Consider the following 18,823-nt stretch of genomic DNA (forward strand, 5'->3'; position numbering starts at 1 on the left):
GAACTCATGCCATTACTAATTACTGAAATACTTTATATTCTTCTGGTAAGACATGATACTTGAAGCCCCAGAAAGAAACACGTGGAACATTATAATTCTGGATTTCATTGCTCATGCTTTGACCATCCTAATCAATTAAAAGGAATTTAATCAAATCAGGAATGACAGTACGCTCCGCCTAAATTGACTGTGTCAATTAAAGGCAGTTGCCTTTCTGGATTTCCTGGAGTCTATGCTCTCTAAGCTCAAACGTGGCCAGGGCCTCGGATCCATTACCTTCGAAAGAGGAAGGGAAACTGGGATACTAATGAGATTCCCTCCTTGTGCAACACACACTGCCAGTGTGACGTTCCAGAATGATTCAGACATGTCTGTGGTCATCAGTGTGGTCGTCGCATTCATCACTGTCCTCTATTAACTTCATCGGGACATTTTCCGACTCCTCGCGCACAATTTAATTACCAGTGTCATACGGGTGGAGCAGGGAGGACTCGGCCACAAGCACTACATCGACAGGGGGACAGTGTTAAATGGAGAGAGTGCTTCCATTCACTTCCTGGTACACGCTCGTCTTCACTGGTGGAAAAGTTACAACTCGTCACAATCATGCCTTTTACGCGCTATCACACACGCAAACATGCACTCACCTGGAGGTCAAAGAACTTGCTGTAGCGTCTGTAAATGTTTTCTGTGCTGCCATCGCTCCAGGACACTTTGATGATGTAAACCTGCGAAAACAGAAAAGACGTGTTTTAAAAATAACAAACAGTCAACCCGTTACTTGACGGTTCAAATCCCCGGGGGCATCACTCCTGACTCATGGTGTCAGTAACTGGCAGTGCTGTGACCACTCCTACAGGGTAGCGTGAGGAAAGGCCGACAGCACGCTCGTCAGCGACTGTCATCATCCGCTCACATGAACGCAACAGGGATATCCCATTACTGCATTTCCCAGTTCATCTGCGTCACTTCCTGCTGAAGAGGAAGTCATTGTCCAGCAGATTTGAAAATGCCGTCTCGTCAAAATTGGCGCACGTCGTCGTGGCAGCTATTGCAATAAAAGGACCTGAGCAGTAAAAGCAGCAATGGAGACGTCAGTTCATGAGTTTGATGGGAAGACTTCAATATGAAATAACATCACATTAAAAATGTCTGCAAACTGTCCCAACACCATTAGAATGCAGAGATAAACTGTTGTTACCCTTTTGTAAAGCCAAGTTAACAAAAATGTACTTCTTGTAACATGAACATATGCCACTGCAAATTCCACATGTTACCAACAGTAAAACAGCACAAAGCATCGATCCAAAAGCATCAAGCCTAATCATTGCAGTCTACAGGCAAACAGACACCATTCTTTATTTTGTTCTCTAAAGAAAAAGCAGACGGGGAGAGGCAGGGAGGTGATTGGAAACTCCCTGGTGGCTCACAGGGTCTGGCTGAAGGCTGTTGGCCCTGCTCCCAGACCTTCTCTGGCCTCGCTCCCGCTTTCGGGGCAGTAAAGTCAGACGAGGCCATGGATGGACCAACTGTAGGAGCTATATGGACCAGCGGGGAGGCTGTCTTCATCAAATAAAAAGAGGTATGTGTCGGTGTGTGTAAACTTGACCCAATGGAGGGCCATCGACACAATAACATTTTTGGGTGGTATTGTCTCCGGCCAACATCTAGTTGCTTCATTCTCAACATTAAGGTGTAAAACCATTATGAAGAAAGGTTTACATTTTTTCCATGCTCCAAAAATAATGAAGAAAAATAAACTCTCTAATCTGCAACTACAACACCTACAATCCCAATTGAAGCTGAGGCCATAGCTCTGAGGAAAACCAGGGGAAGCTATAACTTTGGCTATAAAAGCTTCTCATTGAAACAATAATTCTGGCAACATAAAAGGTCATATCTGTACGTCTCCTAGGAATGGGATTTTTCAGGTGTTCTTTCCTTTGTACGCGATGGGTTCAACTCTGATGAGCAGGAGAGCTATAAGCTGCTTTGTGTTCAATTAACTGCACCTCCGGGGTTCTGGAAGATTTTGTGTGTCCGGCCTGCACGTGTAAAGAGAGTACCAGAGGAACAAAACAGACAGGTGGAGAAGACACAGGACCTCGAGAACTCTGTGTCCTTGACCACTAAAACTCACAGTGGTGTAAGGTCTGTTGGTCCTTTAATCCGGGCATCATTTTCACATGTATATGAATGCGAACCGACATATGCACAAGGGCACACCCACAAGCGCACGCACCATGTACACGGAACTAACAGGAACACCTGCTGAGGCCTTGGCAGTGGCTCTCACTGCTGGCCCTCTGGATCGCATTATGGCATATGTGTTACTTTAAAACGAACTGTGTGCACCTTTCGCCCTCATCCATCCCCCGAAACGATGAAAGCTCCACTGTTTGAGAATCGCCGAAAAGAGAGCAATGGCCCTTTGTCTTCTTGACATTCTTGTCTCCCACATCACTTTGCAGTACCAGGGGGGGATGATTGTTGAAGCAGGAAAATGACTACACATTTATTATTTGTCTTACTCTCTCCCTCTACCTTTCTCCTTCCCCTCATAGAATGATCACTTGCCATCTGGGTATTCTCCATTTTTAAACATCTGCAACAGAACTATACTTATTCTGTGTAAATAATCAATACATTTGGCTGAACACAGACACGCCAGCTATTAAACTGCCCTAATAAAGTAAAACACTAAAACAGGCGTAGGCCCAAATAAAAACTATAGAATGTACTATAAAACTGAAGTGATACAACTATAAATACAACATGACATACAGTTAATTATGTCTAGGCCCTTGCCTTGCTCAAACATTGCCTTGTGTTCTACTTCCTGGTAACCAGTGCCTGTAGTGTAGGCTTTTCTGAGTAAATTGGAGAGCCGGAGACATGACAAAGCTTAAATGCTCAATTTGAATTCTGGGGGATTAATCCTGGGGTTTTGTGGACTGGACTGATTTGCCTATTAAAATGTTTTCTGATGGCACACAAGAGGCAGCAGGCACATAATAAGCACAATAAAGTATCCTTGTTGGACAGCAGACTCTGGCAGAATACCTATATTACCTATATTCACACACATATGCACGGGTTACTACATTGACAGTATGCAGACTTAGACAGGGTTATAAGTCACATGAGCCACATCCCATTTGGAGGCTCTTTGACGTGATCCAAACACAACAACACTGACCGTAATCCCTCTGAGTATGAAGACACCAGTGTGTGGTTAAATCTCAGACCCAAACAAAGAACTGGCCAGACATAACTGTCTCCAGTCTCCATGGTAAGATCATTCTTGAATATCAAATCAGGATTGGTCTAAAACAAACCTAACAGTCGGGCTTGGCGTGGCTCGGTAAACTGTAATTTGACACTCCCTTTGTTTTTACTTTTCACCCCCCGACAAGAAAGAGAGAAGAGTTGCAGAAATAAACCTCGATCTGTTGCTCACTTTTCAAGCAGTCGAAGCGACGTGGTTATGATATTAAAACGTGTCTTACGTAGTGTTTGTTCGGATTTCTCCGCTTCTGGACATCTTGCACTAATACTTCTTGCACGGTGCGCCGTGGCATGACGTCCTCTTCTTTACGCCTCCGTTAAACACAGGCAACAAAAAAAAAAAAAAGAAGAAAAAACTGAATCCCCGGTTGGGTTTTTTACTAAACGATAAAAAACACCGGGTGGAGAAAGTTTGCCCCGGCGACGCTTCTTTTGGTCATCCGCGGCGCTCAGCTCCGTGAGACCCCTGAACGCAACAAATGCTCTTTTCCGTAACGCCGACCACACGTCAAAATGTCCCGTCGTGCGTTGCTCCGCTCGGAAAGCCTCGAAGTTAACAGTCGCTCGGTTCTTCGTTCACCCCCTCCTTCTTTTCTAGGTGCCTCGTCCCTGTCCCGCTGACGGCTCCAAACCAAACTCCCAGCCTATCCCAGCTCGCCCACTCCCATTCGAGCAACTGGGACGGTGTGCTCCGCGGACCAGCCCTCCGGCGTCACAGCGGAACGCGGGTGCTGCAGGACCACTCAGCCGCGGGTTCGATCCCTGCACTTAAAGCTGTAGCGACGTGCAAAATGCACAGATTTAAAGAGTGAAACCTATTTTATACTGAAGATAAATGTATTATCAAACAAACGCAGCATCTTGAGGCAAGACACCGTATTTAGTTCTTAACTCCTTTTACTATAGCTGTACATCCCATCTGTTGCATTCTTTAAGAGCACCTTTTGTTTGTCAGATGACACTTAACCTATAAACCTGAGCCACAGTCTGATGGACACCAAATGCGTTCATTTGAGTATTAGGAACTGGATATTAAATAATAAACTATTTATATAATTTAACAAAATCAAGTGCTATGTCAGTAGAACGTTTAATTGTTTCCTCCTAATTAATATCTCAGAGTTGTGTTGCAATTCTTAGTTTAGATTTAAAAGTTGATACTTTCATATTAAATACAAGAAAGAAAAAGAGCTGGTGACCAAGTTTGAGATTTGACAGTTGTGTTGCTCACTAGCTCCATCTTTTGGTGTGTTGTACTCATTACATTTATACTGCATTTGTGGCAGTTCTGTCCAACCTGCCAAAAACAGCCCTTGCTATAAAATTACAGTCTGATTGATAATGATGGCTGCATTACTGGGGAAATGTTACGAGTCAGAATTGTCAAAGCAAGTAATTTTTACAGACATGTAAGTTTCATAACTAATTACAATATTATTTAACTCTCAATTTAAATCCTACATTTTACTTCCCACTGGGGACACTTCCCACTAGGGTATTGGAAATATAAACCATTAATCAATAGCAGAAATGAATGTAAAACCTAATTTCATCATTCAAATGGCCCTGTACCAAAATGACTTCAAAGGGGGTTGTATGAGTCCATGTTTAGGGATGGCAAAAAATGACGATGCTAATAACACAAAAACGATGCTAATAACAAAAAGAAAAACAGGACATCAAAGAATGATATAGTAAAATTGCCGTCATTAAGGGAAAACATCATGTAGTTCTCATAATGTGAAACATTAGTTAGACAGTTTAAAGAGTATATAAGAGTGAGAACTTAGTACATGCTCATTTCCCGGGCACAGAAAAGTTAGAACCAACATAAGGCCTCATAATTATCTTTGGGGCGTCAGGGTCACGGGGTCAAATGTTCAAAAGGCGAAACAGGTGTCATGAAAGATGACAATCAGAGGTCATTTTAAGGGTTATTTGAATGCCGTATGAAATGTCACAAAGGTACACAGACTCAGACGGCATATGAAAGATGAGAGGGAGGAGGTCATATGAAAGGTGAAGGGTCGTCACACATATGCAGCTCCAGGTGTGAAGTGATGTCCGGCCCCCTGAGCCGCCGGGCCCGTTGTAACGTTGAGGACGGATGATGAAGATCTTCACACAGTGCTCTGGATAATGAGATGGTGCTAATGCCAAAGATGACTCAATTCAGTTCACTGAGAGAAACAGAGAATATTTTTGACCATTTAAAACTGGTTATTCTTATTACTTCACCTTCACAGGGTACATTTGTGAGCACTTACTTGGAAGAACATCTCGATAGAAAGCTGTTTCTACCCCACGGGGGAATGAATAGAGGTGTGAAATCAGAATCAATTCCCGATCAATAATTCAAAATTATGTTAATAATTTAACTTTTGGAGATATTGATCTTAATGTAAGTAATCAGTTGGGAAAGTTGTATGATGATATCTATTAGTTACATTTTTTACCCTATTTCACGTATTGTCTTATTATATTATTAGTATTATTAGTATATATTATATATATTATAACGCATTTCTTTTTTTTTCCCCTCACTCTAAACAAGAAGTCTCCACTTACACCAAACTTTCTTTCCTATATATACCGTATATATATATATATATATATATATATATATATATATATATATATATATATATATATATATATATATATATATATATGTACAGATATGTTATACATTTGTTAAAGGGTTCTTTCCATATACAGTATATACACTCCTCTATTTTCAGAAAAACCTTTTATGCAAAACTAAGTGCCTTAATGCACTGTAAGCAGTCAATTGGGCTAGTTTCATAGCAACATCTATTATTTGTTCTGACCCTATTCCCCTGGGTTGTCTCCCCCATGGATTCCTGTTATACAATGTGTACAAATGTATATTACACCTGTGTCAATGCAAATGTTGTCAGGCCACCCAAGAAGTATACAATATAGATATAGCTGGATTTTAATTGCTCTTTTATATCATTTCAAATGGATCAATGTAGACTCAGGTCTCTCCCCATTCTCCAGACAAAAACAAGCAAGCTGCGAACTTGGAAGCAAACAACCGAAAAGTGGGCTAGCCTGCAACACAACACCGTCATTAAGAGCTGCACGCTCCTAATGATCACCGTCTCAGCATTAATGTGGGTACCATGGCGAAGTAATGCGTCTCTGTGATGTCTAATCATGTCTGTGTTTCACCCTGAGATGAAAGCTGCTGACAGTACATGTGTTCTGATAATGCACTTCAAACCTGGGCAGGATGAGGACTAATGATGTTTACTCATCACTCCAGTGCCTCATCAACTCCGGATGCTCTCGAAATACACACACTCACGTGCGCGCGGGCACACACACACACACACACACACACACACACACACACATATACTGTACATTACAAAAGCGCGTATTCTGCACGGCTCCATCCGCACACACGCGTTGACCCACTGCTTTGTTCTGTCACGACGCCGCAGTGGGGGTCGTTACTCGTAAACAGCCTTTGATGGGGTTTCACATGCAGCTGGGTCCTGGTGTTAAAAGCAACCAAGAGTTCAATGGAGTCTTAGCACCCATCTCCAACACCTTGACTAATCCTTCTGAATCCCTCCTTCTTTTCATCCCCACGAACGCCTCCATCATAATAACCTAACACCCCCTTTGCCCTGGCCATGGCCCCCATACACTATATATTACATGAATGTACTGGTGTACAACACACAATCACACTGGGCACAGTAAACTCTGCTTTTTCATCAGCATTTCTGTTGGAGCAAATATCAGCATATACATTCAGGATGTCATTTCCGGAGGACTGAGCTGATCTGCCCAGTGATAGTAGCGAGAGTTTAGCCATGCTAGCTACGCGGCACGAGGGATGGCGACTTCAGTCAGTCAGTCGGTCGGTTTGGTCCGCCAATTTGATCCCGACTGAAACAAGTCAACAACTATTGGATGGTTTGCCATGATTTTTGGTACAGAGCTCCTTGTTGCCTAGAGGATGACTGCAGATAACCTTTGCGAGTCCCTGGCTTTTTCTGTAGCTTTTATTAGAATTTAAAAATGGTGATTAACAATCACCAGAAGTTTCTTTCCCTCGCTGCACTGACTTTCAAGTACTGCATTGACATCTTACGGTCATTGATACATTCGACCCCATTATACTGATTCCCGGCGGGTTCTTTTCCGACTCATTGGACCCGCCAGAAAGCCTGAGAATGGAGCATTGACAATACCATCGTCATCACACACCGGGGTCCACCGCTTTATGTCGGCCATTATCTCTGCAAGAGGAGCGAGAGAGAAGATTGGAATTACACAGATATTGTAAAATGCCTGTTTCAATTAGTGATAAGAAAGAAATTCTATGGATGCAGTGAGCGGAAAAAGTCTGCTCAGCTCTCCACCCAGAGAGAGACAGACTCATAATCTGTATAACTTCGGTCTCTCTTTTGCTTTTAGTACAGATACAGATTTGGTTGTGAGGGTGATGACATCACCTCTTACTAAAGTTATGAAACGTAATACATTTTTCTCTGTGACGCGGAGCTGTCATCAACCACAGATGTGCACATCTTCACATGCCCTAAAAAGAAACAATACCGCCGGTCCAATACATTCCTTACCAAAATACTTCACATTTATAGGTTGCTGCATTTCATTCCAAAACGCAAAGCGTGCAGATTGCGTAACGAAATAAATAAAGCAACATCCGCTGAGTCACTTCACATTCTATTTATGTTGAAATAAGGCCAATTACAGGAGAAAGACACTATTCAAATGCAGTTTATGGATGTCTCTTATAAAGCGCTGTGCCAGAAATGGATACAGCCTCACACCCACAATGAGACATTTTTCCCCAATTGGAAAAAAATGAAGAAGAGCAGTGCGTTTGTGTGACTATCTTCCCATTTCTCAAAGAGACTTTATAGCCTTTGTAATATATTCATGTATGTGCTGGTATATGTTTGCATTCATAGTGTGGCTGAGTGACGACACCTGGCACACAACACGTTTTGGCCCCCGAACAATAGTCTGTTCGGTATCGGCCTTCGGCAGATGTTTGGGTCTGGCTGGCAGAGGCCTCCCAGTCTGCCGCAGCTGATGTCACTTCTTGGTTTGGTGGAAGCTCTCGTACTTCCTGTCATCTTTAACTTCCTCTTTGGAGCCACCGCCTCCGGTCTCCCCATCGTTTTCTTGTCTCCGTTTTTCTTCTTTTTTCATGCTCTCGAGTCTAAAGCGCAAGTTAACAGGACATCTTGAGGAGAGGTGAGGTGAGAGTTAAAGAGGGAGGAGCAAAGATGAGAGTTTGGCTTGAAAAAAAAAAAACCTTACGGGATTAAGGTTTACATTACGCAAACTTTGTGAGATTGATATTTGAGATTACCTCAAATGTAAGGTTTTTAGCATTATCACCCAAATATTGTTCTCACTGATGAGATAATGCCGAATAAATACAAAAAAAAATCGAATATGTCAAACATTTATCTGAGATGACGTTACCAATCTACACTCTACTTGCTTGAATTGTGTTGCATCATACAGAAATATTTAGACTAACCGAGTTAATATAATGGGGTGGACAAAATAATAGAAAGTATACCATGATACGCCACAGACTGCAGCCTATAAATTGAACATACAATGAACAATTGAATAAACACCTTTTTAAAATAACTTTTTAATTAATCCTGAACATCATAACCTTCATGAAGGTTGGACTTATTGCCGGTAGCGGCTGAGTGTATGTATCTATTATACACACATCTATCTACTATACTTATCATTTATATTCATCATAAGTACATTGAGATAGTGTGAGTGTTTAGGTGGGTTGGAGTTAAGTGGAGAAAGAAATCACAATACATTCATATGATAAAAAAGAAAGAAAGACTAAATCGCTAAGAAAACTAAAGACTCCTCGTGCTGACGCATTTCTGCTGATTGCTTTAAAATTACATGCAACCCTGTAATATAGTGAAGATAGTGGAAAAACAAATCATCTAGACCTGAATGGATGTTCGTGGAAACACTTTAATGACTCGACAGATTATTTCTATGAAATACCTTTGTCAGAGGTGGTTATTCAGAAAATGTTCTTTCATTTTTTAGTCCCTTGGCTCACCGCCTTGGCCCACTTGTTGAGAACTGTCTTACGTGTCCATAAAGACAGACAGAGGCATAGTTCAGTTATTCATATGAGTTTTGAAATGGACAGAATACTAATTATCCAGCCCAGACGCGAGTCTTTGATCTTCATTAACTCTATTAACCTCAGAGGCACAGACAATATTTCAATCACGCTGCCCTGGCACACGAACACATGCTGGGCTCGGTGATTGAAAGAAGCTGCTTATCACTAGAAGGCCTGAACGACTGGGAGAAAAGTCGGCCAGGATATCGGGCCCTGGCAGAGAAAAGCAATTTTCCTCAGTATGTGAACAAAAATTAGAAACGGACAACATTTATTTTGTGACAAAGATATAAGCGTGCCTATTTCCATGGCAATATTATCTTGGAATAGGGGTTTACTGCAGTTTTTCTAAATGGTTGTTAGTGCATTGCTAGATTGTTGCGACATCATGGGGCTGTGGCTGTTTTAGTGTCTGTTTCCATAATGTTGCAAACACCAATTTGTTTTACCATATTGTGTGTACAGTAGTGCAACGCACACCACTATTATGTCATATACTTAATCAATGTGTAGGTTGTGGCAAAGCCAGAGACACATTTGTATTGCATGCACAACATGAAGGAGTTAGCAAAATTCACACATAATTATCTTTTAACATTTTCTTTAAAGTGTCTGTCATAGCTTCTTCAACATATTTGTTTCTTTTTGACAAAGTTGAACAATTTACTTTTTATTTTTTTAAATTTTTTGTTATGGAACATATATACATGTATACAGGACACAAAAGACAAGACGGGCAGTGGAAAATAACCGTCCGAGCGCGGCAGCTGCATTGTTTCATACTTTTACTTTGATTACATTGATATGCTCACTGTGTTATTACAGAGGTAATTACAGAGTTATTACAGAGCCACACAACTGGAGTTAACATTTATAGTAAGGGGATATCCAGTCAGAGAGTATCAACAGTTAAGCCGAACTAAATAATGTAAAACAGAGACATACATAACTCTCACTTCTGATTGGCTGGCATGTGTCCAGTAATTCCACTTGACATACAGATGTTTTTGGGTTCCTCTCATGGAACTGCAGAGTGAGAGTTGTGTCCACTGAGTAGCATACATCAATTTTTATATCTGCAACAAGTTGGCCGTCTCATTTTCATGTCGTTCAACAGATCTTCAGTCAGAGCGTGCCTTAAGCTTTGTATGTTGGATGCAATTATGTAATATTGCATTAGGCATTCAAGCATGCCTTAAATGTCTCCACCACTTGCGCCAACACTTCAGCGGTAGGCCCGAGAACCCCCCCAAGGTTCACGTCTGCAGGAGTTTACGTACTCCTAATAGGGCTCGGTTTATGATAATCTCCAGGGGCAGGCAGATATTTATACAGCATTTATTGTTTCTGTAATATGAATCTTATTAGTAAACACTGGAATGGCAAATTGCTGTGTGTGAATGTGTGTCTACACACGCAAGTCTGTCTGTCCCTGTGCACGTGCCTCTGTGTTTGTGTTAATGCACTTACTTTCCATAAATACTCCGGGCATACCGTCTATGTTGTGATGCATGTTAAAATATTTTACATACAGTAGTCAATTTACAGCATACTAGCGGAGCGCCAATGAGACAGACCCTCAGAAGCATATTTCATCATCAGATCAGACTTCTGCAGAATAAAAAACAAAAAAACAATCAAACAGTAGGGTTATTCCATCTAAGTGTCACATAGGTGTCATTCTCATGTAAAACACCAGGCTAATATGCATATTGGGATTATTTATACGTGCACATTTCACCCCAAGATTAAAATCGTTTTTCTAGCACACTAACTCGCTCTATTCAGTCGTAAATATGTCTCGAGCAGATCAATTACACATTTCTGACGAAATACTGCTCAGATTTTCTGTTCTGAGTACATTACATTACATTACATTACATTACATTACATTACATGTCATTTAGCTGACGCTTTTATCCAAAGCGACTTACAATAAGTGCATTAAACCATGAGTCCAAACTCAGAACAACAAGAATCAAGCAAGTACAATTTCTTCAATAACGTTAAACTACAGAGTACTATCCGTAAGTGCCATTTAAGTGCTACTAAAGTGCTAAACAACAAAGTGCTATCGGTAAGGGACATTTAAGTGCTACCAAAGTGCTACTACGGCTCTACCTTCCCTATTCAAGGTATAGTCGAAAAAGATGTGTTTTTAGTTTGCGACCGAAGATGTAGAGACTTTCTGCTGTCCTGATGTCAATGGGGAGCTTGTTCCACCAATGAGGAGCCAGCACAGCAAACAGTTGTTACTTTGTTGAGTAAATGAAACTATAAGTACGAGACTCACAGAGACACGTTGTAGTGCGGCAGCCGGCAGCCGTGAGTAGAAACACAAAGCCGGGCCTGTTGGAGAACCAGCCTTCTGCGGATGCTGCAGTCCCCGGACCACGGGACGTTCCCCCGCTGTCAATATTGATATTGGCCTTTCAGAAATGCACCTATTTACCTGTTTGAAAAGGCTCACTTCATTCACTTTGTGTTGCTATACTGAAAGTTACACAGAGGTAGTTATCGGCCTCTGACAAAAAGCTGCTGGAAGTAACATGAACAAATATCCATTTGAAATACATTATGACCAACTGAGCCACAGCATGGACACATTTAATTTCAATATCTTTTTTTTTTGCACAATTAATAATCAGGCACTATCACAGCCTCATATACCATTATGGATTATGTCTTTCTAAAACAGTAAATCATAATGCACTGTATTGACTATTACTATTACAGTATATATATCTTTATAATTTTTTTAAAATATACATTCTTTTTTAGAATAATGTACTTGTTAAGTGGAAATTATTCACAAGAATCACCAGGTAATGCAATAATGTGATGTTTATGATATTCTTAGTGAAACATACATTTTGGATTATATTGTTAACTCCGGTGGGACATTTTATTACAGTTTTCCAAGAAACCCTGTCTCCTAGAAATTATGTATATGTACTACTTATTTGGTTTCCATCAAATAAGTGGGAAATGTTGGTGGAGAATGTAATTACTGCCTGAATTATGTTCATATGCTTGTCAGTCAGTTGACTACAATGCCAACATTTTCAAAGCTGCAATGAATAATTGTGGTACCAATTATTTGTGCCAGTCCAAAAATAGAGAATAAGCTTTTCAAAATGTTTATATTTTCCATTTATGGGGCAGCAACTGCACAGTAGACATGCAACGAGGACCACCGAGAGCTCCTTTCGTGACACCCGTCCATATGAACCCATTAGTATGTGCAGAACAGGCGGCAGGCAGGCGCAGGACTGTTGTGTCGAGCCTCACCGCTGTGTGCCCTCACGCTGTCAACTCCAGGCTTCTGCCCCTTAATAAGGGTTAATGTTCATGCATTATTATTCTCCATGCATGAGCCTGGCATCTATTAGGAGATAATTAGCTTTTAAGGCCTCACACAATGCGATGGAAGTCAATCAATGGTATTAATTTCAACCCCTCCCTGTGGAGGAGTGCAAAGTGGGTACATGGATGAATGCAGTAAAGCACGTGGGTGTGTAGGGTATGAGAGCCTGCTTTGTGCAGTATGTATGGGGTGAAATGCGAAGACGGAAAATCAGATTTCTTCAAGGTTACGCGAATGCTAATCCAATGAAAAGCTTCAGGGAAACTGTGTGAAGGCAATCCTCCTGCTTGGTATAAGTATGTGACAGCCTGTCTAAATGTGTCCTTGTTTTAGAGATGCTGCATGTTTCCCCTTCAACATAGCTGGCAATAAACTAGTCTGAAAATAGGAATAAACGTGTTACTACAGGGACATGGAATTGAAAAGCAAAAATAAATAAGGGGTTGATTGATTGCTGTTTGCTTATTCAAATTTCTTGTCATCAGTATGTTCAAAGTGTATCTCACTTTACTGATGTATAGTGGTGCGGATGAGGTCAGCGTAGAATTGAAATGCTCTTATACTAATTCAAAGCCTGGTTACTCTCTCTGAATTACAATGCACCGAGTAGTAGGAAGGGGGCTCAATAGTGGCCGGTGGAGACTTGAGCCTTTCGCAGCCAGACAGCTTTTGATAATCAAATATCTGGGCGAAGGATTACGCTGATGGACCAAATGGCTTGGAACCTGAAAGAGGAGGGAGGGAATTAGGGAGCGAGGAAGACCAATAAAAGACAAAGAATAAGTGCAGAATAATAAGGGATGGAGTAATAGTGCTCAACTGAGAGCGAGCAGGTGAGTGAAGGAAGGAAGGAAGGAAGGAAGGGGTGAGGCATTGAGGAAAAAAAGGCAGAATAAGAAAACAAAGATGAAGAAATACAAACATACATACAGACAAACAGAAGAGAGGAGAAGAAAGAAAGCAGGAGAAGCTCCAGCGAGCCTTCCTGCATCCTAAACGCGCTGCGCTCCGGCAGAGGAAAGGCTTGTGTCGACTCCTTGAGTATCCTTTGATAAACATGGCTACTTAAATAGAAACGTGCGCCACATTCTTCAAACTCCTGGGAGGATAGGACTGACATTTCACTCGGGCGGATTCTCTGTCTGAGAGGGGTGTAGAGATGCCACAAGTGTTTCCTAGCAACAGTTTGCTGCAACCCCCCACCGCACACACACACACACACACACACACACACACACACACACACACACACCGCCACCCCCTTAAACTCCCTCCTTCCCTGAGTTGCAGCAATGCACCACTTGTCTCAGACCTGAAATCCATTCTAATTATCCTGACTCTCCCTCCCTCTCCCTCCTGTTCCCTACAGCAAAGTGCATCAAATGACATTCAGGCCCCTGTCACCTGCAAGGGAAAAAGCACGCGGCGAGGCTGTCCACCGTGAAGGTTGACGGCTCTGAGAACTGTTGGCAGACGGGATATCCAAAGAAACGCAGCGATATGTCATCCCCTCTCTACAAGCTGGGCGGTTTATGGCTCCGAGCCAGACTTTTTTAATTTTTTTCTTCTTTTTTTTCTCTCCTTTTTTTTAAAAAAGCGAGTCGTTCTTCCGCTCAGGTGAAAAAGGAACAGCTCACAGGCCCGTGAAAAAAAAGACGGATGGGGAACTGCTCAGTGGAAAAGGCTTTCTCAGCCCGGTCACACCCACTTGGCTCTGTCGATTTGTAAACATATTCGTGGGGGTTTGGAGAGCAGGTGTTTAGCCAGCCTGAGCAGGCAAGCAGAGCGCCGCAGGGCACGGGATGAACTCTGCGACGCTGGTGGCAGCAGACAGGGGGCACCAGAGTCTGAATAATTTGTTCAACTAAAAGCATTTCCATGTCTGCTAAGGGCGTTAGTGGATGGACCGAAGTCTGGTCGCACATCTCTCGAGGTCTGCAGGGAGCAAAACAACAACATTTAGGAGGAGCACATCCTTTACGATATACAAATGTCAAACCGTGTCCTTCACTCCTCTTGTGAATTCCAGTGAACCTACAGTACACGTTAAAAACGCCGACCTGAGCAACAAGCAGGAGGACAACAAAGAAGAATGTGACTGGAATCTTAAGGCCTCAAAGACGCAGGCTGGCATCAAATGAAAGAGACCAGTTGAAATGCTGGTCCAGAGCCCTGAGACTGATATGATCCTACGGATTTGACACAGCTTGAGATCCACGACCCTTGGCACTATTCACACGTATACAAAGACAGGATGAAAAGTAAAAAGTCATGATTTGAAAACTCAGACATATCTTTTTTTTTTCTTCATCTTATTACCGTAATTAAAGTTATTTTTTTGTTTGCAAAAAAAGGTAACTGCTGTGTATTTGATCTTTTGTGTTCAAACAACATGGCTTCATTTGACACATGAACCTATAACATTTACCCCCTTGTGTTGCTCGATAACCTTCATTCTGAGAGAATTAATAGAACCCACGACACAACAAATACAGAATATGACACTTTTTGAAAAAATATGAGTTCATTGGAGAGCGCGAAGGAGAGCTTACATTTTCGAAGGACCAAATGCCTTTGAACTGACGGAGTTGACAGCGGTGAATGTGATAGGCCAAGACAATAAATGTCACGCATGTCACGCATGTCACGGACGATCGTGTACGGATCAAAGCCTGGTTTCATGACTGATTGATCAGTGAGTAGGAGAGCGAGAATATCCAACACAGCAGGGAGGGTGGCTAAATCACATCCTCCGCTTTGATGAGGAAGGTATCGGCAGCGGATGATGAGGTGGAGCAGGGGAATAAATGAATTAAGAGAGCGAAGCCACTTCTGAAAAAGAAACATGGCAGTCAGCCTTGTCACTCTCACTCGTATCTGATCCCAGCTAGGGGGCAAAATAAAGGAAGGGGGGGGGGGGGGTTCTCATTCCGCTGCTTCCTTAGAAGAAAGCGTTTGATTTAGGTTCACTCCTTTCACAGAGCCTTTGTGAGCTGAACATTCAAACTCAACCTTGCAGGCACATGGACCACAAAGGCCTCACGCATCTCAGCAACAAGAGTGCAGAATAATGTCAGTTTCCGTTCGTCACCGATCTCATCCCAAGCGTTAAATATGGCCGAGCGCAGACAGATGGATCGATCAGCCCCCGCAGTGTGAGGTTGCATTGATGAGTGAACCACAAAGATGGCAACCCATTTTCACAACAAAGATTGTTGCTGCACGCTCTATAGAGGAGAAACGGAGCTCCGTAAGTCAGGACCATACAGAAGTAAGTTCAGAAAGTATCTCCGTCCTATCTAACTCCTGCTCACATCCAAGCAACATCTCATTTAAAGTCTGTTCATTAGGAAGTACCTAATTACATCCACATTATCTATAATTACTGTGTTTTTACATCACGCTTCCGAGTAAAAAAACTCCTTCGATGCAGCTTCAATATATAATTAGCCGCCGTAAGAACCTACTGCACACATAATGAGAGAGAAATTGATACTAATACACCTGTCTACCAAGAAGAGAGAAAAAAAAGTAGTATCTACAAAGACACAAAATAAACCTTTTCACAGGGATGATTATTGTTTAACTAAATACTAATTTGATCCCCTGTTGGGATAATACTCTGCTGAACGGAGAGGCGTGGGAAAAAAAAAGAGAGCATACATGTCATGTTTCGGTGAAGTAAGAACAGACAAAGAGTGAAGTCGCCGAGATATTTGCATTTTATGGACAATCAAGGCTGGACACCATGGAACCTTAACGCATTGAGGGGGCTTCCAAATAATGATTGATTTGACTCCACAGTATTGGCAGCTGCAGCTAGATAGCTTTCGTAAAGTCTTTGCGATAATGATACAAACATGCCAACCTCACTAAAAGGCTTTCTGTTTGTAAAGCAGAAATTATGACCCCCCCCCCCCAGTGCTGAGGAGTTACCTGAGGATGGAAAGTTATTTTTTTTTCTTGAACTATGCGCCATTTACAAATGGGTGCTAGCTTGCTCTAGTAATCTAATAATAACATTAACAGTTTGCTCATTTAGCTAGATAACTAGAATGCAATCTAGCACAGAGAAATAAGATATGCCTATTAGGCTTTGCCTACACAGGCAGCACTTATTACTAGATTTGTTGTTAATAGGAAAAGCACAGAGACACAGAGTATCTCCTCCTGTAGCCGTTCAGCATAAATACATTGAATAATACGTTTGGGGAAACCAGCTAGTTCTGTCAAACCTATATATTACATTTTTTGGACAGAGATTAATAAATCAGCATACTCCTTTTTTTTGTTATAAATAGCTATGTAAGGAAAAAACCCGGAGCTGAGTCCATGTTATACTATTTATACAACCCTTGTTGTTGTTCAGAATGTTGTATTCAGATCCCAATCACGTCTGTGGCTTGATCACCTGTCTGTGACTCGACCGGGCAGGAGGCCGCATTCGTCATCTCAGGAGTACCTGGGGGTGAAAATGTCACCTGTGTTCCTCTGTCACATGTTTCCTCTCTACTTGGGATGCTCAGGATTCTGTTTGGCCAGAAGATGGCAGTAATAACCCACCGGAGGAGTCACGGAGACACGCAGCAACGGAAAGAATCTCATAGGTTAATTACACAGCACTCTCATTCAAAGAGTATCCAACTGGATAGAAGCACAGACAGAGATTGGTAGAGAGAGATAAGAAACACAATTGTGTGAGAGAGAAGGCAAGTCGCTTGCTAATAACTGTGTCACTGAGTGTGCTTACAAATAATTTAGTCGCTGTGTTTGCTTGCTAATAATCTGCACACAACATCCCATTGTGTCATCACAGTGTCTATTGCCTCTTTTTCTCCATTGCTGTCTGCACAATGACAGGTGGGCCAGTTAGAGCAAAAAATATGAACACTTATCTTAAGGATATACATGTTTAATGCACACACACACACACACACACACACACACACACACACACACACACACACACACACACAGAGAGAGAAGAGATGATGTTGTGATGTTAACTTGAAGATAATATACACCAGGAAATAATATTATATCATATTTCAACTATTTGTGTAAAACAGTTACTTGTTTAAAGGATGTGTTAGTATCGTTTTAAAAAGTTTGGCTTGAGGTGGTAGGAGACTGGAAGCAGCTGGTTAGAGGGAAGTTAACTGGATGGAAAAGGTAATGGCAATTAGTGATGATTAGCTGTGCGGGTCATTGAGACGAGTGGTACTTTCAAGGTTGCTTGATTAGATCAAATGAACTAATTCAATTTGAGTTCAACTGCCAGACTGAATATGACGAGACCGACACGGGCGGCCGACGTCAATCAGTCGCGTGTGGACGGATCCGTCGTTTTGTAACTTAAAATTCTTCTCAAGAACGTTTTTATTTAGCGCTAACATGATTAGCTGCAGTTTACGCCGATTTAAAACGCCTATTCACAGTGTCATTCATCAACCCTTTTTGAAGACGTAAAGTAGGGTCAATAAAGAACTCTCATCAATTAAACCTAAGCCAACATTTAAGGTTAAGGTCAAGACTCGAGTGATTTAACTACACCAGTTTGTTTAAGGGATTAGTCTTATTTTCAGTTATCTTTCTGACCTTTACTGCTCCCACACGTTTTCTTCTATGAAATGCCAACATATGAAACCATTTCACTCTAAGATGGCGACTTCATGAATAGCAAACTCTGCACTGAGCCAGAAGAAGTCTGCTGGTATATGAAATCTCAGCAGCTCTCCTGGTGAATCTTTCATAAAGCCTTGTGATTGCTTGATAAAACTCCCCTCGCACACAGTTCTCAGCCTCTCTATGGATTTAGTCTTTGCGAGCAGCAAATGACTCCAAATAATAATAATAATAATACATTTATTTATATAGCACCTTTAAAAACAGGGTTTACAAAGTGCTCTACATAGAAGCAAGATAAAAACATAACATCAATACAAGTAAACATTTCAGAAAATACATGAGGCAAAGGA

General features: G+C 41.7%; 1 protein-coding gene across 2 annotated transcripts in view; it reads right to left on the reverse strand.

The window, feature by feature from the left end:
• Nucleotides 1-4,219, reverse strand: part of sh3pxd2b (SH3 and PX domains 2B) — a 35,695-nt gene extending 31,476 nt beyond the window's left edge. Inside the window, exons 1-2 of one of the 2 annotated variants that reach the window (XM_034549654.1) lie at nt 3,510-4,219; nt 648-728 (exon numbers count right to left, since the gene is read on the reverse strand). In XM_034549654.1, coding sequence (XP_034405545.1) covers nt 648-728; nt 3,510-3,581 — 153 coding nt within the window. In that variant the 5' untranslated portion in view covers nt 3,582-4,219. The remainder of the gene's footprint in view (nt 1-647; nt 729-3,509) is intronic. The other variant, XM_034549655.1, reaches the window with a different exon arrangement.
• Nucleotides 4,220-18,823: the final 14,604 nt, after the last annotated feature.

This window comes from Cyclopterus lumpus, chromosome 14 (assembly GCF_009769545.1).
Source record: "Cyclopterus lumpus isolate fCycLum1 chromosome 14, fCycLum1.pri, whole genome shotgun sequence".
NCBI lineage: Eukaryota > Metazoa > Chordata > Actinopteri > Perciformes > Cyclopteridae > Cyclopterus > Cyclopterus lumpus.